This window comes from Lonchura striata, chromosome Z, assembly GCF_046129695.1.
Source record: "Lonchura striata isolate bLonStr1 chromosome Z, bLonStr1.mat, whole genome shotgun sequence".
Lineage (NCBI taxonomy): Eukaryota > Metazoa > Chordata > Aves > Passeriformes > Estrildidae > Lonchura > Lonchura striata.
Window position 1 is genome coordinate 36,495,678 of NC_134642.1, and position 25,542 is coordinate 36,521,219.

A 25,542-nucleotide genomic window follows, 5' to 3' on the forward strand; every position below is an offset into this window, starting at 1 on the left:
ACAATTTTTTTTTTTTTTTTAATCAGAGCTTCTTTCATATAAGTTGGAAAACAGCTGTAGTACTCTGGGGAAAAAAAAAAAAATACAAAATACAAAAAAAAAAAAATTTAAAAAAACCTGATAGATGTTTGAATAAAGATGAGTGGGAAGTACAAAGGTCAGGTCTCGATGTGACCCAGAAACTGAATTGCACTGACCCAGTATTTCAGTTCGGCTGGTTACAAATTTGGGGAGACGGAGGATAGAGAGGGCGGCACAATCTGTGAGTGTCACTCGATTCCGTGCCCCCGCAGGGTCCCACCTGCCTCGCCCCACGTCCCTCCCCGCCTGTCCCCCGTGGGGCTCCGTCCCCTCCGCTCCCTCCCGCGGTGGCCGGAGCGGCGGCTCGCAAGGGGTTAAACTTGCGAGCACCGACACGTTGAGGGGGAGTAGCCAAGACCAAGCAGCAAAAACATCACAGCGCATTCCTGGGTAGTCGTCAGCTGCCAGCATCTGATTAAAACCATATCGCTCGCTGTGAGTGGCTAACTAATCTGAAGGCGAGAGCGCAACCGAATATTTAACCGGGGCCCCGGTCCCAGCCAGGCTACCGGCTACGGTCATCGGATCATGCACAGGGCGGCACGGATCTAGCCTGTAAGGAGCTTTACGAGCCGGGCTCGGCTCTCGCACGGCCGGGGAGGGGGCGATGCGGGGGCGAAGGAGCTGTCACAGGGGGAAGGAGCTTTTTCTTTACGGCCACGCGAGAGTGGGTGCCTGCGCGGGGTAGCGCGGTGGGGCGAGCGGCGGCGCGGATGCGGGGCCGCGTGTGCCCGGCCGGGCCGGGGCTCGGCTCCGGCCGCTCCCGCAGCCCCGCCGGGAGGAGCCGCGGGCCGCGCCGGGCCGGGAGGCGCCGCGCTGGGGCGGCCCCGTCCCGCGGAGCTTTGCCCGGGCTGCAGGGAACGTGTCCCGGCTGAGGTGGGGTAGAAGCCGCCGGCATCCTGCTCCTGGCTCCGGCGGGGCGGGCGGTCGGGGAAGCATGAGGGTAAAGTAATATAAACGCGCGTATTCGGTTTTGAGTGTGGAGAGGATGGGGTTGAAATCATTAAATAGATTAATTATATAAATTCTAAATTTCCTATAACCAATTAGTTATACTAAATACTATGAACATGAAAGGATCTCTCTAATAGCAGAGATAATGAGAACACAGGTTAGGATGCTGTGAAATAGGAGTAGGGTTTTGTTCTGTTTTTGGATGGAGTGTCCTTTCTGGTTTTGATGGAGCGCTCCTCTGTCTGCCAGTCTGTTTCTGCATGCTACTTCAGTCTAGGGTGAACCGGGATAGCTGTAGATGTTGACAATTTTCTGCAATTAGTCTTCTACTGCGGCAGAGAAACTGATTTCTCAGGTGATGATATATAATGCTTAATGTCCATTATATGGTGACACTTAGTGTTGGGATGGTGCCAGTACAATGAGCCATAAGACAAATGCAGGTGTTGCCAACATAGACAAATCTGTTCAGGTGGACTTCTCTTTAAAGAGGTTTTTTTACTCCTCAAAAATGTTGAGACTGGTTACTCAAGTGCTTCACAAATTCACTAGTAAGGCTGATGATTTTATTATTTTGAGAGTTGGGAGTTTTAAAATCATCTCCTAATTAACATAGTTTGCCTTAAAAGGGAACATTCAGAAGTCTTTTGTGACTTTCATAAACAAGGCTGCCCAAAAGTAACCAAATCTGAGAGCATGAAGGCATACTGTATGCCAAAGAATGGCCATAGGTATGCTCGAGGAAGGCAACATCTCTGTAAATAGACAAAATTAAAGACGCAGATTCAATTAGATAAAATTAATTATGAATGTATGTATTCTAGTTTGCTGTGAAGACTTGACAGGCAATGTTAAACTGAAAGGATGTCATTGTGTCTGATAGTGACCTCCTAGGCAATTATAATGCTAGCAGGTTTTTGTGTCAGCTTCCATTAGGTAGGTGAGGCTGGAGACATGAATTGTAAAGAAAATCTGCAGCTGAGCACTAAGGGAGTCACCCACCAAATCTGTTCAAAGAATCACTGCAGTTGCATCCAGCACAATGTTTCTTGAGGCACAATCAGCTTTTCAAAATTCCCTGGATAATGTGAGGACATGGTCACATCTGAAGAAGAGATTTTTATTAATAGTAGGTTTATTTTGCAAGAAGGACAACCAAATGGTAGCAAAGGTAAGGAGGATGAGAGTACTAAATCAGTGTCAGGTGAGTCATCAGAACAGAGGCTTAACTAGCAAACACCATAATTTGGTGCACAGGAAAGCTCAGGATAAAATCAAGTGAATTTTTGTGAAGGTAAATGTGATTGTCTAATCTGCTATATGCCTTTTACATGCTGTGAAGTATCTCTACACAATCTATTTTCTGATTGAGAAGAGCATTACTTGTTAAACTACCTGCAGACTGCAGTCTAGTAGCTGCTGTAAATATACTTCTTGCCCAAGGCCTCTATTTCTCAAGCAGATAGGAGAAGAAAAATTCACTCTAAGCAGGTGATTATAATGTATGGAAAGGGTAGATTTTTTGTCTCTGTTGGAAAGCAAATAAATGCAGTTAACATCAAGGAAGGATGAATCCAGTGTGGATGCTCAAAAGTCAAAGTAAAAAAGCCATAGTTTGAGAGATGATGTAAAAGTGCACCAATATGCTATAGTTTTTGGGTATTGTTGCCAAACCTGCTGATTTTTCTCTCTTATTGATGCTCTCCTTTCCTAGTAAACCTCACAGTTTAAGGAAATTTGTGTGACCAGCTGGGTTAACCCTGAGAATGCTTGTGAAATTTTTTCGGGAAGGATAGCAATATATAACCACTACAGAAGCATGAATTTGCCTGTATAAAGCAGTAAATTCCATATCTAGAGAAAGCCAGGTTGATCTGGAAACAGAGCTGGTGGAAATTCTGCTTGCTGGCTAGATTGTCTCAAATGTTGAGGAAGCATGAATGTAACTTGTAACATGCAAAGATTTTGGAGAAAAACTTCAGATCTTGCATGAAGACAAATGGATTGTTAGTGGAATCAAGATGATACCACTGAGATCAGGGATTGCCAAGAGGTATTAATGAGCTTTTGCTACGAAGCACAAATAGGGATAAGCCACTACTCATTACCTCAGCATGGACTCCACAGAAGTATTTGGGGTTGTGTTAAAGAGATCAAATCAAATAAGGTGTCTGAGGATTGTAATTGAGAAAAACTTTCATTAGAAACCTAATTCTGAGGCTGTGCTTGGGTTCAAGGGTCTCAGGGTTATAACAAAGCTGGATGAAGCACAGTGTCAGGTCTAGTCAATAAATAAGAGGTACCAGTTTCAACAGGATTATCTTGTTTATTATGCAAGCTGCGCAGTTGAGTGCTGAACAATGCATCTTCTCCCATCCAGGTCTCTCCTCAGCCCTGGCTGATGGAGACATGGACCATTCTAGTCTGCCCCTCATCCAAAAGACTATGCCTTGCACATGCTCTGGAGTGCTTGAGGATGAAGTGTCTCAGCTGAAATGCCCTGTAGATCTTTGCCTCTAATTACCTGTGTGATTTGAAAATTAATTTTAAAAGTTTTTAATATAGCTTCATAGCTGGTGCATGTCCCCTTAAATCTAAAAGCTCAGACATTACAGTGCCAGTTAAGGACAGGTTATTGGCCTTGGAGCTGAATTTCCTGCTGTTCTGTTAGTTCATGTTGCATCCTTAAGCAATAAGATGAGGATTATCTCTTCAGCAGAAAAAGTAGGTCTAAGAGACAGGATAATGGACCTTCACCTTGACAATCAGGAGGTTTCATGACAATGTCAGCTAGGAAGTTATGCCCCCAGCAAAGTCTATTAAAATCTTAATGCTGATGTGCCACACACCCGATAATTTTAGCCCCATGGCTAGAATGCCTATGAATGAAACTTTCCTCTTAGGAGGGAACAAAAGAAGTTTGGGAGCACTAAGGATGTCATTTTAATATTGCAATCTGTTTTTCTACCTTACAGATCTCTTCTGTGCCCTCTCAGAATATGGTCATTTGTGCTTTGAGGCAAGGGACAAAGGTCACTCTATGAGTAAGGACTAGTTTTCTAGTAGCTTGATTCACAGATCTGTCTGCAAGCAATGACTATCCTGGTTGATGGAAGGTAAACCCCAGATATGACACTACTCCTTGTATGCTTCTTAGGGAGGGGGGCATCCCTATAATATGCTGTCAAGACTATCACAGAGATGGAAAATTAGAGAGACCCTGGTCAAGATTGCTTTATAGTCTGTATTTACAAATAGTAGTGTAAACTTCCTCTAATATGTGTAATTATAATTACTGGTAGGGAAACTTACTGTAGAACAGTCATCTATGAAACTCTCTTAGCTGTTCAGTAGGACACCTTCTGTAAGAACTGTAGTGGAACTCTAAAATTCCTGGTTAATCCTTTCTTACCTCTGGTACAGATCTTTCTGTATCACCTTTTTAGAGTCGAGTCTTCTGTAGTTATTCATTACCTTTCTTGCTACATATACAAGGGTGGACTGGGGGCCTTGGCAATAACTAATCTTGAAGGCAAGGGCAACCCTTATATTAAGCAATATGCTTCATAATACTTAAGAAGACTGGAACTGCTGTAAAAGAGACTACAAGTAGGCTCTGCAAGCAGAATTTTCATCAGTCTTCTCAGACTACATAATGAACATAATTTGCATCTCTTACAAGAGGAAGTATGAAGTGACTCCTGTGGCAGTAACTGCTACAGCAGTTTGTGTTTTGAGAGACACAGTAGCTGGGGGGTAGGTGGAGTGCTCTTCAATTACTGATGAGATGAATGTTTAATGATAGGCTTTTGGCTGCTCATGGGATTATCAGTCTGGGTAAGCAAACTGCAGTACTCAACAATGTAGCCAGGATTACATGGGTTTAGGCTGTATGAATGCAAGAATAGTACAGGAAAATCCTGTTTCTCATAGAGACAAATTTTTGAACCAGTAGAGGACCCACTTAAGAGCAAGCTGTGCAAAACATATGCATTTTCTCTCAGTCCAGCTTGCATATACCTAAACTGCAAAGAAGCATAACTGTGCCAGCAGCAGACAGTTAACTGTATGCAGCTGACATAACCTATGATAACAGCTTCAATATGTGTCAAGTTCCTGCTCTAAGAAGGAGGGGTGAAAAGCATGGTTATTGGCAAGATTCCTTCACTATACTAACAAGCAAGAAGATCAGAAACAGGCCTTCTAGGCAGGAGGGCTTTAGGAGTACAGTTGGAAATGAAGTGTTTGATTTGTTGTTCAGTTCAAACTCAGTTGCATCTGAGTAAACACTAGCTGCCTTGAATAACAGCTGCTTTACTTTTATGTTGTTCAGTATATCCAGTGACTCTCAACAAGTAATATTGGTAAAAGGTTGAGTTGTAGGTACTGCAGCCATATTGCTTGAGATTCCTCATCTTATGGGTAGGTGATGTTTCCTAAGATCTGTCTCAGGTGCCACTAATTTGTGAGGCTTCAGAACTGGAAACTGGAGAGTGATATAGAGAAATGCTCCCTTAGCAGGTTGCAAAATATGCAATCTTTCTTGAAGGCTGATAGGAAGAAAATTCTTGCAGATAATTTAAATATATAATCTAATTAGTCTCTTTCCAAAATAATAGCTCTCTATTAAGAAAGGTATCCCAGTATGACTTTTCATTTCTTTCTAAGGGAAGTATTTAGAGTTCAGATGCTGGTATTGCTGGTACTAAAAGTGAAGGATTTCTTAATTCAATAAATTAATGATTGAGTCACCATAGCTAATGAACAGAGATGGGAAAGGCTACTATGAAGCCTTGTTGCAGCACGCTCTCTTATTCCTGGAACAACAAATAATTTAGCTAGATACTTGGGCACTACCTTTGGCTACTGAAGTTCCTGGCTGAAAAACAGCTCTATCAAACACTATGAAAGTGGTAGTTTCCTTCATCTTGTGATCAAGTCTTCAGAGAAGCAGATAGCATGAGCTCATTAAATGCTTTTCACTCATAAATTGGCACTGTTACATATATTCATCAGGTGCAGATTATTTGAACTGGTCATTACTTCTCTTGAGCCACCTGCTTTAATCTTACTGCAAAACATACATTTATTTCCAAGACAAGCAGAAGAAAAATCAAAATAGTGCCACTTCTGTAGCTGGGTTGACAGTAACTAATTATCTTATCAGAAATCAAATCATGTGCTTGAAAGCACAGTAGAATGATAAAGTACCAATCCAATTACACCATTTGAAGAGTATGACTTGTTCAGTCTCAGCTACTAACTTAGTGATACTCTCTTGGCCATGATTCAAGTGTGTATGAAACACTTTCAGGAACTTGAATTTCTATGTTCTTGCTAAAAAACAAGAGGTTCTGAGGAGGCTGATGTGATGAGAACAGACTGTTCTGTTCAATTGATAAAATAGCAGCTGGCAAGCTGGATGAATGGTGAGCTCTCTGTGTGGTTTCACAGGCGTGATGCTGCACCAGCAGTGGTACATGCCAACATCTGTAGCTGACATGGCTAATGAGTGCACTAAGATCTTTATCTGCTTTGTAGCTGGTACTAGGGAAGGAAGCAGCATGAGGGAGGTATTCCCTGATGTGTCTAATTGTGCATTTCTATCCTACTAAGCAGATAAAGGTTACCCTTCCCTGTTTTTCATTTCTGGTTGTATATGATGAAGACAGCTGGACTATGTTCCACATCCTGCAATATGTTAAGTGCTGTTGCAGTTTATTTCAAACTGGAATTAGTGTTGATAGAGGAAGTTGTTGGCATAAATCTGCCTTTAATACCTCAACAAAGTACCAATCCATCCATTGAGTAAGAAGACTAAATATGAGACAGGACTTGAAAAGCAAGTTGCACATAAAAAGTTCCCTAAAGTAAAATCCTGTTGTTCTAGAAATATGTAGTCCAAAAGGTAAGCACCTGGTTTAACTAAAATCACAATAACAAGCACATGATCTCTTGAACACAAATCACATTTCTAGCAATCTACAGCCTAAGCAGGATAGTTCAACAGGATTTTTGAACTGAGCAATCAGTGCATTGCTAATCTAGACCTTAACCTGAATATTGGGAATGACAGTGTAGTTTAATATCCTTTTCATCTGTCTCTCTTACAAGACAAACAATGGGGCCTTTGGTTATACTCTGCAGTATAAAAGTAGGTATTCAGTCATCTTTTTGACAAGCAATACTGCTCATGCATTCCAGATGTGGCTAAAACTGGAAGTGAATAGTTCCCAAGCTGTCTATGAACTTTCTTCTACCACTTGTCCTCAAGCAGGTATTAGTCATGTATAAGTGTGAACACATCAGATATAACCTACCTGTAGGTAAGACAATTACTTCTCATGTATATTGTTGCTGGATATGTCAGTTCATAACAGACTAGTTTGATTGTTTTAATAGGGAGAAGAGACTAATGTAAATGTTTGCATCAGAACAAGCATCTGGAATGTTCTATTTAAATCATTGTAATCTCCTGTGTCATGTTACAGAAGGTTTATTCAACTTGAATTCTTTAGACACTGTCAGATACCAAAACAATGGGTGCTCTAGCAATGAAAGAAAATATTTAAGTTTATATTTTATTTGACTCCTCAGCATGAGTGATCCTGTTTAAAAAGCAAAAATCTGATTAGTACTTATGTTTTTGATTTATTAACGCATGCCTAGGACTTCTCACAGCTACTACCATTATAGAAGGAACTAAGTAGAAAATATGATAATCAGATGGGGAGTTGTTAAATGTAAATGTGAGTCAGCCCTACAGGGGCTCATAAATGCTCTCCTATACTCCTGATGTGAGCAGAAGGCTGCCAGTCAAGATAATTTACTGATAACAGACTATCTGCCTTTAGAACTTTGATTCTTGCTAGTCACTGTGTGAATTGCTCTTTAGCCTTTAGTCTATTTTCTTAGCTTGAAAACTAAAATCTTGAATTCACTAGCAAAGCCTTCTGACCAGAAGAACCTGACTAACCCTTCAAGAATTGTGGGGGAGGAAACAACCTACCCCAGAAGCATGTTCAGCAGTTGAACTATTGCTGTGCTTCCTGTTACTAGTTCATCCTAACTATATTTCACTCAGCAGAAAAAGCTTCTCTGGTCCTCTCACAGCCTTACAGATTCTAATTCAGGGTAAATATTTACATGCAATAACTCTTTAATCTGAATCGTGCACTTGTAGGGACAAAGAAGGAGCACAGGCTATGAAGAGGACAAAGTATTGGGCTGCTGACCACGTTTAGCTTATCTGCTTCTGACTTTTTGGGTGTCTCTAACCTCTTCTCAGATGCCTCAAAGTTGAGAGATTATCTTTCCATTTTGAGGGGAGAAAAGCCTGTCTGTTGGAGACTATTCTGTTCCGTCCTTAATTCTATGACAAACTACAGCCATAATGAAGATTCTCAATTCACTTGTGCACAGGAAGGACAAAAACATAGTCATTAAGGGTATCTATCATGTCACCACCCCATTTTCAAATAAAAGATATCTGTAAAAGCATCTCTAAGGGAAACTAAATGTTGCTCAACAAAATTGCTTGGCATGTTCTTCCAAGTCTTGCTAAAAAACAGGTATTTCAGGGATGACTTGTCATTAGTGACAGCCCTCCCTGCAGAGAGTTCAGAGAAGACACCAACAGCGCCGTATACCAGAAGTTATAAGACTGACTTTGCTAAGATAACTGTGTAGAAATGAAGTACAAGTCTTGAATAGAGGGTAGTCTGACTTGAGACAGTAGGTTGCAGGTCATACATCATGGACTGTGTGTTGAGGGCCTGACATGGTATTTCTCTGAGAAGTCATCAATATCTGCTCTTCAAAGGATAGTACCTGAAAGAAAGGAGGAAGATACTGCTAGTGGTCTCTTTTTAAGCCCTGTCTGGAGTAAATGGAAAAGTGGGTGAGAAAAATGTGCATGATATGCATGTGGTGATACAGGCGGAGTTTGGTGCCCTTCTAAGGTGACAGCATCTGTAAATCTGTACTCTTTGTATTTTTGAAACAGTGCACTTAGCACAGCAGTGAAGATGGGCCATACAACTGATTAGTGAGAAATTAAGGTGTGTTGGTACCAATGGACTCATCTACATGGACAAGTTTCAAACTGCTTTAAACTAAGTGCTGACATAGTTGCTAGGGTAATGATCTGTTCTTTACTATGCCAGCATATCTGAGGAGTCAGCTCTCCTTTCACTCTTGCATAAAAGCACATGCATCTCTAGCCTTGCCATGCTTGCTGGCTGGCTCTTTTGAGATGACCTCAAAATTAAAGTGTAAGAAAACAATTTTAGTCTTGTTGTCTTCCACCTGCAGCTGGAGTAAGGAAATTCTAAGGGTTTGAGTACTGTGAAAAGAAGCCCTCAAGAAAGAAATGGAAGATTTTAACTTTATTTAAGTTACTTCCATGTTAAACACACCAGCACTTTCCACTAAGATAACACAAACTTAACTGTGATGAAGACCCTGCCAAGCTTTAGCTTGAATGTAAAGCCCAGAAACCATATTTACTTGTGGCTGAGGCTTTTTTATAGTGAGCAGAATAGATTACTGCTAGCTCAAGCTACATGTTTCCCCCCACCCCAGTAAAATTTTAAGGTGAAAACAGAGATGATTTAGTGCTTAACATGTGGCTTAACTCAGGCATCAAGAAGTAGTTATTTAAAATATAAGCACATATTAAGGTTGCCTTTGTCTATCATTGCGTTCTTAGTTTCAGTAATTCTGTTGTTTCTGAGGCAATTTTCAGACACCAAGTTCTCCAAAAGTATGATAAATGACCATCATGTACTGAAAAATCCCACCAGGGAATGAAAGTTCTGCCAGATCTCAGACATGAGAATAGGTCATGTAAAGTAGCCAGACAGCCCTCTCTAACCTAAAATGATCTGGCTCTATAGTCTTCTGACTTCCGTACAATGGAGGTGGATGGCAATGATGACCCAGGATGCTTTAAATGCAAATATGGCAGCTGAACATAGAGACATAGACCATTTTACAGTTGTCAAAGTGAGATCTTGCTCGTGCATATTTGCTCCTTCCTATGTTATTTCATTTTTGTCTCTTAATTTTACTACAGCGTGTTATATAAGTTGTAAAACACAGCTAGGTGTAGCTCTAATAATTAAGAGAAAGAAGGATCACTAAGAGTCAGGATTCAGTGCCTTGAGATTCTTATTTCTTCTTTCCAGAATGGAGCTAGTCAGAATGTCTTAAAGCTATAACTCAGCTTCTTGAGATCATGTTTTATTTCTCTCTTCCAGGCCTTTTCCTTCTATTCTCTCAAAAGTAATCTTCCATATAGGAGTGTGTGTTTAACTAATGATCCAACTTTAACTCTTTCTTCCATTATTTCTGAGGGACTTGATAAATCTAGGAAGGGGTTCCTTATGCTTATGTCTATCTCCACCCAAAACTATACTATCAGGCAATCTAGCTTAACTACTCTGAAAGAAGAATTCAGTTGACTTCATTTTATCTGATTAAAATGTGGATTTCAATAGGCACAGTCTAATTTAGCACTATTGCAAGTACTCTCTAAAATCCCTGTGGGCTTAATAGTCGTTCCCTTGACCCTTTGTCAGAATGGACACACAAGCCACTCTTTCAGTGATAAGATTTCTTAAATAACTATGGCTTGCTAAACAACTCTTCCTCTGACATCTATTTCTACTCAGAACCACTTGAAACTTTCACAGCAACACCTTTGTTCCCTTGCATCAAATGTTCTCTAACTGTGGTCAGATAAGTTGCTTACAGAGAAGAGCAGGTATAGCTGACGGTTCTTTCCCATTTGAGCACCCTTATCTTTGTTGATATACTTGACCAATGCTAAATGCAGTTCACAGACCATCTGGTAAGAACCTAGGTCTAATTTTGCTTGAATGAGCTAGTTTCCAAAAGGCCTTCTTCCTGGTTAAATGGAAATGGAGGCTTTCAGGGTGAAATTTTGTTAAGATCTAGGAATCTGTGTTCTTCCTGGGTTAAGAGTCAGTTAAGAGTTTATCCATTACTCAGTGGAAGCTGGTTGAGTCAGTATAATTAGCAGTAAACTGGGGGGAGGAATGGAAGGCAGCAGTGAGAGCAAAACTCTGAAAGTACATTTGAAGTAATGGGTAAAGTATCAGCTGCTACTAAGGCAAATGAGGAATTGACTGTAGGACTATGAGCAACTGACTATGAGAATAGCAAAGTTCTAATGCAATGCTTCAGTACTTGGGTCTACATACAAATCGTGTCTCGAATGCTAGATAAAAGGGATGGCTTAGTCTGTAGCAGCTTGCCTGGATGTAGGGTGAATTAGAAAGGAGCCCAATTATTTAATCACTTAAACAATTTCTTTACTTCATTTGTTATCCTGAAATTCGAGGGACTAACTGTAGCCATTGCAATATCCCAGAAAGAAGACTGATAGAATGGTAGCAGATGTGATACCCAGTTCTCTCTGGCTTGGTTTAGATCTCCATAACTGCATAAAGCTGCTCTGAGTACCTGTGTTTGGTAAGAGTGAATGCTTTGGCTGTGTTGGAACAAAACATGGTGACTGTAAATTATTTTTTAAATTTGTGTCTCAGAGGCAAAAGGGTCACATGGCATAGAGGCAAGTCCTAAAATCCATAGTTTCTTGTCAATCGTAGGGTTTTTGAAAATCTAAAGGTTACTTGATTACTGTTAAGACAAGCATGTGGGGGGTTTGGCTTGAGGTTCTGTTCTGTGTTCACTGGAGCAGTCTGTCTGCAGCCTGAGGAAATCTTTTGGTTTTACCTGTTGGATACCTCTGATTTTTGCTGATTATGAAAACATGAACAGTGTCTACTGGCATCTTTTGGGTGTTTTGGTGTAATCCTCATAGGTGTTTGGAAGAGATCCTAACAAATGTTTCTTGCGTTCTCTCCTACGCTACTCTAGAGATGGAGTTGGCAGTGCTGAACAAGAATAGACAAAAATACCTGAGGTTCTATAAATAGCTTTAAAAGGTAAAAAAAGCTAAAGATTGACAGATTAAAACATGTTGGTGCAAGTACAGCCCATTGATGTAGATCAGTGTGCCCTGCTGCTTAGGTTTTACTCAGGTGAGGGTTCATCATCTCCTGGCCATGACTTCATGCTCTGTGTAGTCTGACTCTGAGTTATACTTGCCATATAATCACTACTTACACTTCCAGGCTTTGTCAGGCATCAGTGTCCAGTGGAACTGAGGTGGACTAACAGCTGTAATAAAAGTATTTCTTCTTCAAGATAAAATATTTCTGTCTTCTAACTGTTATTTGGATTTTTAAGTCTACAGTGAACATAACTGGACACAATCCCATCATGTCTACTGAAGCTGAGACTACGGCTACCAACAGCCAGCCTGAACAACAGGCTCCACCAAAGGCACAATCTTCAAAGAAGGAAAAAAAGAAAGGTAAGAAAACGCTTACTACATGAACACCTCCTCTATTCTGTGTCCTTAATCTTTTGCATTTGCCTATACTAATATCACCCTCCTACTATTGCTGAAATAACTGAGTTTAGCACCTGACCAGAAGAGTGAGTAGATATGCCAGAATAGTAAACTTAACCAAGAGGTAGGCTTTTAGTTTTAAAAGCTTTTTTCTAGCCTTAAATTCTAAAACTCTCTGTTCCACATTAAGTAAGTTGTTTGCTGAGATGGACAAGTAAGCAAGAGCCCAGAGAAGAGAGATCTTCCTGAGAAGGTGACCAGATCCTGGACCGTCATGATAGCTGTTTTCTGAACTTTAACCTGACTCCTCCCCACCCTCTAGAAAGGAGGTTTGTGCTGAATACAAATTCTAGTCCAGGGAAGCTGAAAATTCATTCCATGAGAATTATTGTATATCAGATAATAGATTCTTTGAGAGATTAGATCATGTAAATATAATTACTTCATACAAAAATACATACCTAGGTATATACTTGAGCAATGTTGAGCATGCAGAGAAGAAAGTAAGCAGTTTCTAGTGGATGGAACAGCAAAAATAACAAATTAGCTAAAATCCCAAATGCTTAGAAGGATGGAAGTAGAATCATTGTAGAAATTTTGGTGCTAATATCAGGTTCTAGTATGGGAACTGGGAGATTATTTTTGCACAGCAAGAAGAGATATGCCTACATCAGAACACAGGGATAACACCTAAAGGCCTTACTGAACACCCTGTATGCCAGGGAAGTATAATTTCTGCATGGTGTTTTTTCTTAGCAGCTATATCTACTTGACTGTTTCTTATCCACATTTTAGTATTTTATGTGGTGAACAATTGTTCTGAAGCCCCCAGACATTAAGCACTGGGCTCCATTCTTTGAACTGAGGCCACATTCTGCAAGAGTACTGTGACCTTAAAGGAGTACCTGTCTTGCAGTGGGTTGTACAGCTGTCTAACATGGGTTGTTAGTCAGCTGTATTCAAGAGACAGTTTTAACATGTACTTGGTGTATGTTTAGATGGTGTATATATTTTTTAAAGATCACAAATCTCAACATAGCCATTTCTGTCATAAAAAAAAACTAACCAAAAAACAACCAACCAAAAAAAGAAAAAAAACAAACCACAAACAACAACAAAAAAACCAACTCACCCAAATGTAAAAATAACCTTAAAAAAACAAACAGACCCACCAAACATTTTCTCTGTCTCCAGGGCCAGAAAAAACAGATGATTCTCTCTTGGCTAGATTCAAAGGTGATGGTGTAAAATACAAAGCTAAACTGATTGGCATAGATGATGTTCCCGAGGCAAGAGGAGACAAAATGAGTCAGGATTCAATGATGAAGCTGAAGGTAAGGGCTTGATCTGTCACGTAAGGAACAACCTCTGGTTAGTCTTCAAAAAGCAGATCAAATAGTCACTTTGGCAAAACTTCAAATACAGCTTGGTAATGTAGCTACTAACAGCACCATCTAGATGGATGTTGCTTCCTGTACTGGCTCAAAAGACATTTCTCTGAAAGTCTGGGAACATTCCTTTTGACCTGTAGGTATCCAGTATGAATGATGGCAATATGAATTTCATCACAAATTATGAGCTTGGGTTATGTAGGGGAAGGGGGTATTGTTGTGAAATTCAACACTGACCTCAAAGCACAAGTTGGCATCTTGTGTCAATGGTGACACTGAGAGATACATAGAAATTAAAAAATAAATAAGTCCCTGCATCAATAAAGACCATTACTTCTGTAGTTCAGAACACTCACATACCTTCAATCAGAGTGGAAAAGCAGATGAAGATGCTGCTACTGCAGCAATTTTGTGGACTAAAATTTACAGAGGAAACCATCTAGATCTGTGGTATCACTTTAAACCTAATCAGACATATGTTACAAAGAACAAGTTAAAGCTCAGTCAAGCAGAAGTCTCATCAATACTTTGGCATTCATTCTCTTTAGGGAATGGCAGCAGCAGCCCGTTCCCAGGGTCAACACAAACAGAAGATCTGGGTAAACATCTCCCTCTCTGGTATCAAGATAATAGATGAAAAAACTGGGGTAAGATAAAACTTATTTTCTTTATGTGATTCTTAAAGTTAGTGAGGCACATGGAAGTTAGACCAATATGAGCTGTATTCTTACTTGGGCACTATACTTCATTTCCACATATAAAAACTGGCTTGTGAAATGTTTGTAATGCTGAAGAGTCCTGTCAGAAATACAGCTGAATCCTATTGTAATTAATCAAAGGCTGATAAATTTGAGGTTTGGACTGAAGATTTTTAACAGTCTCAGTCATTCTAACTACAGAAAACAGCAGCTATTATATGTCCAGAAATTTACACCAATAGATTTTTTTTTTTTTTTCTCAATTCCAGGTCATAGAACATGAGCATCCAGTAAACAAAATCTCCTTTATTGCTCGGGATGTAACAGACAATCGTGCCTTTGGCTATATATGTGGAGGAGAAGGCCAGCACCAATTTTTTGCCATAAAAACAGCCCAACAGGTATGAATCAGATGCTTTCTTTCACGTGCTATGGATAATGCTCTTGTGTAAAAATTAAACTTGTGGTAAGGGTCTAGTGTTTTGCTGGTAATTCTTCAAAATTCCTTTGGGGAATACCAGCATGCATGGATAGATTTTACTGAAAGAAAGTGAATAGGAATTGACTGTCATCACTGGCTTCTGTCTTGTACAGTTTCTTTGTAGTCCAGAATAAAATCACTCAAGTAGTCTTGGTTACTATGATTAGCAAAGCTTAACTTGTCTATGAAAGTCATTAGTGAGAGAACAGAGCCATTAGCACAGGCTTCCCACTGTGAAAGTACTACTTCTTAAGTAAAATAGCCAGAGCTTCATTCTGAATTAATAGAAATACAGAACTACATTACTCTAGTTCCCATTCTTTGCTTTGTGCAGCAGGGAAATTGCTTACTCAATTGCAAAAATGATTCTGGGGCTTGTAAATGACAGGTGTGGTCCTCCTAGGACCACCTAACCCTAACTTGCTGAGAGGGATTCTGGTCTGTCTGTGATAAATTCCTCACATGCGGAAATCCTGTGTGCAAGGTTAGTCTCTCTGAGTGGAATCTAAATACTGGATGCTGGAAAAAGCTACTTAAAAATACCACTAAGAATTATGCAGCTTCATAAACAACCTGAAGTTAGGTATTTTTTATTTACCAGCTTGTTTTTGTAATGATTTTATAATAGTCACCATAATGACTTGATGAACCTAGACTTCAAAGCTACAAATTTATTAGTCATTCCTGCCTGCCCTCCTGGAGAACCTGTTGGCAGCTTTGGACCCACTACAGGTCCTGCACTGAGGAGCTCCTTGTTGGAGCATGTTACTACTTCAGTAACATCTATAAGGCCTTCCTTCAAATCTTTTTTTATTAGTTTGTCAACATTCTGACCAATAATTGTTTGATTTCAGGGGAATTGTAGGTTAAGCACACAAACCTTTTGTATGTACCCTGAAGTCTACTCCTTCATTTCACTACAGGGTGCTGCTTGCCAGCCTCTAAGCTCACCCAGCCGTTAGACAGCTCTTGAGTTGATGCTGGGTGTTTTTGTCATAAATTTGTCTAGCTCAGAAGTGAGGACTTCAGCAGCTGTACTTCTTGTTAAAGCTGATGATTCTTGCAATGGCTCTTTCCCACCAGTGCATGTCTAAACCCTTTGATTAGGAGAGGATGGCGCTCAAGTGTAAGCAGTGCGAGCTGTACAAAGGATTCTCTGCTTGTGCCAATGGGAGTGGCTGAAGATGGGGTGGTATCCTATTCTAGACATGGATAAGCTGCTGTGTGCCTGACACAAGTGTTCCAAAGCATTGTAGCTGAACTCACCACCGTCTCCACAACAACAACATTCTTGTTAATGGATGTGCAGGGCATGCCATGCTATTCTAAATAACATTAAACTGTCATCATGTCACAGATCCCATTTAAAGCTTTACACATTTGAGGAGGTGATAATCTTACCTTATGCTTGTCTTGCTCATTTGCTATTTGTACACTGTTTAAAATGAAGGTAGTATTATATAGAGAAGCTTTCTCCACATTCAGTGCTACAGTTTGTAGCAAATAGACAAATGCAAAATATTTTTCCTCTCAGGAGACTACCAGAAGGCTTGAATAAACTTTGCACTTCTAGGACTTGCCATGCACTTAAGAAGTATTGCTACCAGCTTTTTAGCAAAAACATAGCAGGTTAGCACAAATTCGTGTACAGCCATTTTCATAGAGTTAACAACAGTTCTACACTGGTTGTGTTCCATTGCCCTTGGATAAAGCAAAATCTTATATGAAGACTAAACAGGTCTTTAAACTCTTGCTTTTCCTGTTATCTCAACCTACGTCTTGCACCATTTACAGAAGTTTGGCTTGTTGCACAGATTGCAGCAGTAGAAGTCCAGGTAAAAGTAGTACATGGCCTAAAATCCACATTCTTTTCCAGGCTGAGCCTTTGGTTTCTGATCTTAAGGACCTCTTCCAACTAATTTATAATATGAAGAAGAAGGAAGAAGAAGAAAAGAAAAAAGTGAGTAAAAATATAGTAACTGAATGACTCTGCATAAAGCTTATTTCAATTTCAGCTGACTTTTGAGCTCTTGTAAGACTTGATACTAAGCTCTGCCTAAATCCAGAAACACTGGAAGCTGTTGGTTGGTAGCTGTGACAGCTGTCTGGCTGCCTAGGTCTGGTAAGGTCCTTGGAAGTGAGAGACTTTTGATATTCTACTTGATGTTTAGGTATTAAAAGTCTTCTTTTTTCTTTAGAGTGAAGAAGTAAATAAGACTGAGGTAGGTCATTTCCACTCAGCCTCTCTTGTTTAGGTATGCTGCTGCACAACATTTAACGTTTACTTTCCTTATGCTGCCAGCATTATGAAGGCAATGCCAGATGCCCAATTACATTTAAATGGAAGTGAAAGGGGTCTGTGGAACTAATACTGAGTAGTAATCTCTCTCATGCTTCCCTTCCCCATCACTTCATTTTTAAAGCCCACAAGTTCCTTGCTTAAGGCAGATTTTGAAATTTCAATTATTTCTGACACTGTTATCCATCTATTACAGAATGATGGTGAAGAACTGCCTGCTGATCAAGTGGACAAAATGAAACCAGTAGGTTAAATTTCAAAACTTTTTATTGATGCCATTGAAGAGTTCATAACTGACTGTCCCCATATGCAGGGAAGTGTAGGAAATGCAATCTTTATAGATAGTATTTATCATGTTTACTGCAGATTTTACAGTAAATTTGCATGATTCTTAATTCTTTTTCTTGTGAGAGCTGTAACAGATACCAATTCTATCAATATTTCTGGTTTCAAGGGAGTTGACCAGATGGACTTGTTTGGGGATATGTCAACACCCCCTGATATGAGCAGTCCCACAGTAAGTAGAGTCTAGCTTACTTGCCTTGGCTTTTTCTTTGAAAGCAAATTTAGTCCTAGTAATAAATACTGGTTTTACTGAGACATCTGTCTAGCAATCATCACTGTACTAGTGGGGTAGGACCATAGAAGTATCCACTTAACCACTAGATGTCATTCTAGTACTTAATTCTACTATCATTCCAGTAGCTCTAGTTCAACCTGGCCTAATTGCACAAAAGAATGCATAAGCCTTATCATAGCTCAGTGACCCCAAAAATCCTATCACTTTAAATCTGGCACTGTAAGCCACCATCGCCCTGATGCAGTTGGTGCTGTCAATGCAGCCAGTGACCAAGTCTTACCCTTCTCCTGCAGTTTGGTGGAGAATTAGCATGTTACCTTCCACTAGCAAATAGCTCTTCAGTGTCATTCTGAAGCTGAGTCTGCAACTTGAAGTCATACTAAGGCAGTATGATTTACTTGTCAAAACTAAGGACTAGAACTCAAGCAGGGGTCTTTAACTCAAGTGAAAGCCTATGTGTAATTAGTTCCTACTCACTCTACAGTCACTAGGTTGAAGAACAAGCATCTAATGCTTAACTATGGGATCTGAAAACAGATGTTTCAGTACTGGATTTCAGAGACCAAATAGCTGTAATTTGACTATAGACAGCAGTGCTTTCCTGTGTGATTTTGAATTATTTACTGGTATTATGTTGTGGATACTAGGATCTCTTCTTTTGCAGCTGTTTTCCTTGATCTTTTTCACTATGCAGCAAAATCTATGTGTAACTAACTTAATTTTTCTCTCTAAAAAAATAGGAAGCTAAAGAGATTCTGTTAGTGGATTTTAATTCTGAAATTGAGACCAAACAAACCTTTGCAAAAGAGGATCTCTTCTTGAATGACATCACAGCTTCTCTTCCACAACCAAAGGCACAGACACCCTTCTTGCCTGAGAGTTCTTTCTCTACCAATCTCAGCTTCTTTCCTACACCTAATCCAGACCCTTTCAGTGATGATCCTTTCACACAGCCAGCTCAATCTGCACCATCTTCATTTGATTCTCTAAAATCTGATCAGAAGAAAAGTCCAAGTACCTTGACATCAGGGAGTAATGGTGATCCAAATGGTGATATTGACTACTTTGATAAACAGTTTGACCAGATTTCTAATAGAACTGGCAAACAAGAAGCACTAACATGCCAGTGGCCACTTGAGAGTAAGTCACCTGCAGCAGGAATTTCCAATGTGATACCAGAGAGAGAAAGGAATGGCTTTCCTGAAGCCCCAACAAACCTGTTTCTGGAAAAAGGAACATCTCTGCAGAATGGAGTAAAAGTGGATTCTGAAAACAATATCCAACTCATGCCACATGAGCCTATAACAATTAGCCCACCACCACAGAGTACCAAGCCAGGAAGAGGAAGGAGAACTATCAAGGTGAACAGTGTTCAAGTAATTTATGGTGATATGCATGATTTTATTTGGAGAAGCTGGGTGAAGGAAGCTTTGCTTTCTTATTACTGTATAACAAGCCACCTAGCTACACAACATGTCTGCTTCTGTCCGCCCTGGTCACATTAACCTCTCTGCAGCCATAATACCTTCTAATATCTATGAATAAATGCTTCATAGTAGCTATGGTCACTAAATTCTATACTCTCTTCTTTAATGCTGCCGTACTTCTGTAAAGGTCTGGTAAGTATGCTGCTATGCATATTAACACTTGATATAATGCCAGAATCTGTTATGATAGCAGTATAACCTTTCATGGTAACAGTATGCCCATCAGCCTAGGGTCTCATAACAATAAGATACTAGTACTAGCTTACCAAAACCTATGTGGTTTCTCAGTGTTTGCCTCTTAGGCACAGTGTGGCCCTGGATCAGCTTCATTTGTCTTGTACTCAAATTATGTAAAACTCCTAGCCTTGCCACCACTACAGGGACTTCTGCAGACTAAACAGTAGTTTTTAAAGGGGTAGGGTGCAGAGGGAAGCTCACTTATAACAAATAATTTAGCCATTCTAAGTCCTGTTCTTCTGCTGCTGACTTGTGACTAGTACATGTTTTACCTATTTAATGCTATGTATCTCCCTAGGCATGAACCAAAGGGTGATGTTTGAAACTCCTATACTCTAAATGATATATCAAAACTCCCTCCTCTGCTTTAAATTAAAAAAGTCTTCTAGCTCTGGACTAGGGGTTGTGTTAGCATGTGCTCTGCCATGGCATCTCACTTCTTTTTTTTCTTTCTAGACTGCATCGGATGACTTGCTCAGCTCAGACTTCTTTGTGCCATCTACGGAGAGCCTTAACTTGAGCTCAGGGGCACAGGCAGGAGCTTTGCCAGCTAATCCCCTGGACCTCTTCAAAAAAAGTTCTACCACAGCGTCTCCACTGACTGCTCTAGGTTAGTTTACAAAAGTAAATGTCTTGTTCCACTCCGAGATACCTGCTAACATGAAAACATGGATTCAGTTTTTCCTTTACTTCTTGTGTAGTGCTATACCCTTTAATCCATGTGCTGTTTGCCCTAAACTGTTAAGTTCTGTGAATGCTAAACTCTGCATCCTCAACTGAACCAGGATTAAAGCAGTTAACTGCTTTAACTTTGTCAGCAGATTCCTGCTTCAGATACACAAGGCTCAAGTGAGCCAAACACAACTTGTGCGGTCAGGGTAACATTGCTGCACAGTGTCTTGATAATCATTTTAACAGAAGCAACTACATGGCAAATTTACCTGTCATGTCTGTTCTAGAATTGAGTATGTTCCTCCTTTCCTTACAACAACCTCAATTTTGTTCTTGCAGCACTGAAATGCAGCAAAGTAAAAAATTAAACCCTTTCTCCCACTCCCTTCCTCTGTGTTGATTTATAAGTGCAAAGCAAGAGATTTTTGCAAACAGTGCATGAAAATATTTTGCTGGTACAAAATTGATATACTCCTGCTTGTGGTCTTCAGATGACTGAAGTGCTATGTAACAACAATCTCCCCCCAGGTGGTTTGCCAGTAACTTCATCACCATGGACCCCACAGACAGCTTCCTTCATTCAGGCTACATCAGTCTTTCATGGGTCTATGATGCCTGCTCAGTCTTCAGGATTTACTCAAACACTTGCCTTTGGTACTCAAGCAGTGCCAGGCTGGAACCAGTCTTCATCTTTTGGTGCCACATCCACTCAGTCTTCTGGTCTCTGGCCACAGCCAGCACAAGTTACACCCAGTTCTTGGGCACAGCCAACCAGTGCTGTGAATCCCTTTCAGAGCAGCGTGTTCACATCTCCAACACTACCAGCTCAGACAGCCTCAGCACTGCCTTCCATGTCAACAACAGCTAGCCCGCCTCAGCTGCCTCCCAGAGCTACACTGCAGAAGGAGCTGTCCAAGAAAGAGAGTGATGCATTCATTGCTCTGGATCCACTTGGAGATAAAGAAATGAAGGATGTCAAGGAAATGTTCAAAGACTTCCAGCTGACAAAGCCACCTGCAGTGCCAGCAAGGAGAGGAGAACAGCAAAGCATTTCAGGTACTTTTGGAGTTCTCAGCAGTTACTGTAGTAGTAAAGTAGGCATTTCTAAAGATAGTACGGATCATGATTAAATGGCAGCTAGCAAGCTGTCTGCCAAAATGACTGGTTACATTTTGGAGTTAATGGTTACTGAAATAGAGGGTTGAAGGGCTGTCTCAACTAGAAAAATCAAAAAATTAGCAGCAGCAATGGCCGAACACTGACACCTAGTGCCTAAATTATTTGACTAGAACAAGGTAAACCTAAGTCTGTACAACGTTAGAACTTCCATCTGATTTAAGCTTACTGAGGGACAAGCAGGAGATTCCATATAATTTTTCTGTGTTTCTAATGAGATGAGCTGTGGTGCTGCTACACAAGCAGACCTGAGTGCTTGCTAAATCTGTCAAGTAATTATAGCAGTATGTCTCTCTTTTTTAGAACCACCAAAGCCTGTTCCTCGACAAGCTGCATTGCCAGCTGAAGGCCTGTTTGAAAGTCAAGACAAAACAGACCCTTTCAGTGCTTCATCTGTAAGTAGTAAAAAAAGTCCAACAAAAAAAAAAAAAAAAAAACAAATGACAAACAGGCACTCTAACACTAAAATGCCCAAATGATGTCACACCACAAAAAAAGCCCTCAAAACCCTTTTTTCTCCCTAATAAGTGTGGTGCCTATGGGCACTGGTTATGACTTTAGAGGCCATACAACAAAAACCTTTTGTAACTTTGAGGCTAATATGTAATCTAGCAGAGGGTATCTGTTGCAAGAAGGTTAACAAAGCATTATTTCACTTGGCTTGGCACCACAACCAGTTTCCCATGGTACAAAGTTCTGTAGTACTGGGATGCTCTACAAAAGAATATCACATAATATAGTTCAGAAATTATCCCCTTTGGTTATACGTAACCCTCTTTAGAGCAGACTGAGCAGTGTGGATTGTGAAGCTCTCTAGATGTACAAACAAGAGGTTCCATGTTCAGGACTCTGCAGGGGAGAAAGTGGCTTCACCAGATCACTCAATTTGGGACAGAGCACTTGAAGCTCTCAGTGAAAATTCTGGACCAAGTCCAGAGTGCAGACTTAAGATTTCTAGTATTTGATTAAAATATATCTCATCATGATTCCACTGGTTCCAAAGGAGTGTTCAGTAGCAAATTGTTTTCTGAAAAATACTTTGCCTTGGACTAGCATAAAAGCTAACATAGCTTAGAGTCCCCTTCTTTTGTTGAAGCAATACAGTAAATGTGTATTTAGCAAGACCTCTGAAGTATTCTTTTCAGGTGTTTGAACAGGATATAGCTCATAGAGCCATGAAGCATAAATCTGGTGAAAACTGGAAATCCTCTAACAGCTTATCTCTCTTTCCTTAGAAGGAATCTCAGAATCCACCTTCTGGTCCTTTTGATGATCAATTTGGCAACCCATTTGCGTAATTCAGGTAAGTCTTCCACTAATAAACCAACCCACTTCATCCTCTGAAATTTGTTAAGGAAATGATTGGTAAAGAGATATCTAAAAGCTGCAGTAAATTCACACTAATGCTCCCTGAAATATGGCAAACAGTGCTTGGAAGAACTTCTGCTGGCGTACCTCTATCAGATTTGTATATAGTTGCACTCTGTCTAAGCCTAGCCAGCTTCTTTCTTAAAAATAAAGATTTTTCTTCCACAGATTTAAATCCCAAGCCCACAATAGGTGTAGATTTCCTTTCCTTGAGGAAAATTAATGACCATATATGTGCTGCATAACTCAGAGGGACTGGCATTAATATTTTCAGAGAGAATGTTAGCACAGAGTGCTCTTTATACAGCACACAGCTTTCTGAAGTTTAATCACCTCAACAATGGCAGTTTTGGACTCTGGGTAAATTGGAATAAAACTAGAATAAGGCTTTAGACTCTTGGTCTGATTTTTAATCAAAAGCTGCTACAAGTGCTTTTGTTGCTATAAATTAATGTAATTTGAAATTTTATACTGTTGACTGAAGAGCATGAGTTACTGATCCAGCAAATCTTCTGCCACAACATTCAGTCTTCCCCTGAAATAGTGTCTCGCTTCTGGCAGAAGACAAGTGCTGGTATTTATTGCTTTAGTTTTGTACTCAGTGGCTCTGTTTAAGCAATAAAGCCACAACTCATAACCGTCCTAATTCCTTTCCATTATTCTAGGCATAACCAGAAAAGGACAAATGGAATAACTGGACCTCTTCTCAACGTGATTTTTCTACATGTTTCATTTTGCTGTCTGCTATTCTTGCTGATGTTTCATGATGTCTGCAGTCTAAAAGATATCCAGCTGGATATATTTTGAAGCATGGACCCTCAAAGAACATGCTGTGAAGATAATTCAGGGTGAAGCAAATGGGGATATTGACTCGCGCTGAAAACCCAAATTCAAATTGGTGGATGTTACCTTTACTTTAGTTCTTTGCACTCCCCTACAGAGAGGTTGGTAGCACTGAGTAAATGTGTCTTGTACCATTTCCCTTTACATAGCACTTACTATCCCAAAATAGAGGAACTTAATGTACCTAGGGGAGAGGTGCTGCTTTTACACAAGGGTGTAGAATCAGTAGCAAAAACTCCACACCTTAAACAACTAGGTCAATTGCCCATTATGACAGAAGCAGCCAGTTGTAAAGTTAAGTGGATGCTACTGAGTTCCAGTTGGTAACTGGGCAGATGACTTGGTCTATCAGCCACAAAAATGCAACTATGTGTAGAGGAAAATAATCTAATATTGTCTATTTAACCTAAAAGTAAAAGTATCATTCCACCATTCCATGTGTCATTAAGGGACTGCGGAGTCTGTAACAGCACTGCTGAAGCCCTGAGTACTAGAGGCCTACACTGTAAGCTGAAAAACTTCTTGCAGAACATTTAGGTAGCAGTGGACACTAACTATTGTCTTGGTGCTAATATGGCAGTTTTCAGGGAGGTTAAAACTACTAGGATTCCTATTAAGGTGGCTTGGCAAACAAATGAAACAAGCAGGTAGGGTTCTTGCTTATATCTCAGTGAATCCCTGATTTGCTCAGTTTGATTTGTCACTTAGTGTACTGGGGGATGTTTCCAACATTCTAGAAAACAAAAACACCAAAATGGCTTCACTCCATGCCTAGGCTCCTTGAGAACAGATGAACAACCTCTGTGCCATTAATGTGAGGTAGTCCTCTGTCTCTTGGAAAACTTGCCTTTTCTCAAGGGCCTCTTTACTAACAGGTTTTGGAACAACTGCTTGTGACAGCTACATTCTTGGCCAGTGTTGATGACTGATGTTAGAAGTTTTTCTGTTAAGTATAAACTTGAAGTATTATTGTTAAATCAAATGCCTAAGCCGTTGCTAAACTGGAGAGCTAAGAAAGTCAACTTGAATACCGCCTTAGTACCCAATTCAGCCAGTCATGCAATTAGTCTTGTATACAAACTTCTCTTGCACTTTCTGTATTGCAATTTTTGTTTTTTTAAATCAAAAAAAAAAAAAAATCACGAATTTAAGTATTTGTCTCAAACTGGAAATGTAGAAACTTATTGATGTACACTGTTATATAAAGCTGTAGTATCTGTTACTTAATGGCATTAAAAAGAAGCAACTCTTCATACCAAATGAGCATCAGTGTGTCTGTTAATTCTGTCCTCTGTCAGTGTTGTGGTCTAGTTGACATTAGAAGTTCAAAGCCTTCTGAGAATCATTCTTCACAGGTTCTGTAGCTGTCTGATGGCAAAGTGTCTTTCTGTAACTTCTTGCATAGGACCTATTCAACAAATGCTCTGCCATATTAAAAAATAATCTCAAACTGATATAGTAAGAACTGTCACTAGAATTTTGTCCCTTTGGCTGTGCAACCTGAGCTTGTTGCTGCTAAAGATGCTTTCTTGCTTCTTTCTGCAGGACTGTGGGAGCTGAGTAATTAAATTGCATTGCACTAAGAAGTTTCAATAATACAGCTTGGATATTCCAGCTTTGCAGGAAATCTAAATTGATACTGGGAAATCTGAGAACATGTTCTTGTACTCAGAAGAAATTATGTAACTCTTTTAACAGAGACAGATTAAAAAACAAATCTGTTAGTAAACTGCTGGTTTAGACTATTCTGCTTATTTCTAATATTGTTTAGGGGTTAAAAACAACTAATTACAAGAGATTTGTTACCCATCTTGAAATACAGATCTTAAGGG

The 25,542-nt window shown here is 39.9% G+C and overlaps 1 protein-coding gene across 1 annotated transcript; it reads left to right on the forward strand.

Annotated features, from left to right (window-relative positions):
- Positions 1 to 522: 522 nt before the first annotated feature.
- On the forward strand, positions 523 to 23,876 carry DAB2 (DAB adaptor protein 2). Its single transcript, XM_021551517.2, has 14 exons — positions 523 to 636; positions 12,313 to 12,439; positions 13,673 to 13,812; positions 14,418 to 14,516; positions 14,837 to 14,968; positions 16,925 to 17,008; positions 17,544 to 17,591; positions 17,802 to 17,864; positions 18,668 to 19,288; positions 20,108 to 20,261; positions 20,852 to 21,379; positions 21,803 to 21,894; positions 22,735 to 22,802; positions 23,533 to 23,876. Exons 2-13 carry the CDS (start codon positions 12,346 to 12,348, stop codon positions 22,795 to 22,797), a joined length of 2,118 nt encoding a protein of 705 aa, XP_021407192.1. The 5' UTR covers positions 523 to 636; positions 12,313 to 12,345; the 3' UTR covers positions 22,798 to 22,802; positions 23,533 to 23,876.
- The last annotated feature ends 1,666 nt before the right edge of the window (positions 23,877 to 25,542 follow it).

What these genes read in the sequence shown, in the direction of transcription:
- DAB2 (XM_021551517.2), top strand. Translation starts at nt 12,346, where the DNA reads ATGTCTACTGAAGCTGAGACTACGGCTACCAACAGCCAGCCTGAACAA. An exon ending in AAGAAGAAGAAAAGAAAAAA is followed by an intron (nt 17,009 to 17,543) that starts GTGAGTAAAAAT and finishes CATCTATTACAG; the next exon opens with AATGATGGTGAAGAACTGCC. An exon ending in AAGTGGACAAAATGAAACCA is followed by an intron (nt 17,592 to 17,801) that starts GTAGGTTAAATT and finishes TCTGGTTTCAAG; the next exon opens with GGAGTTGACCAGATGGACTT.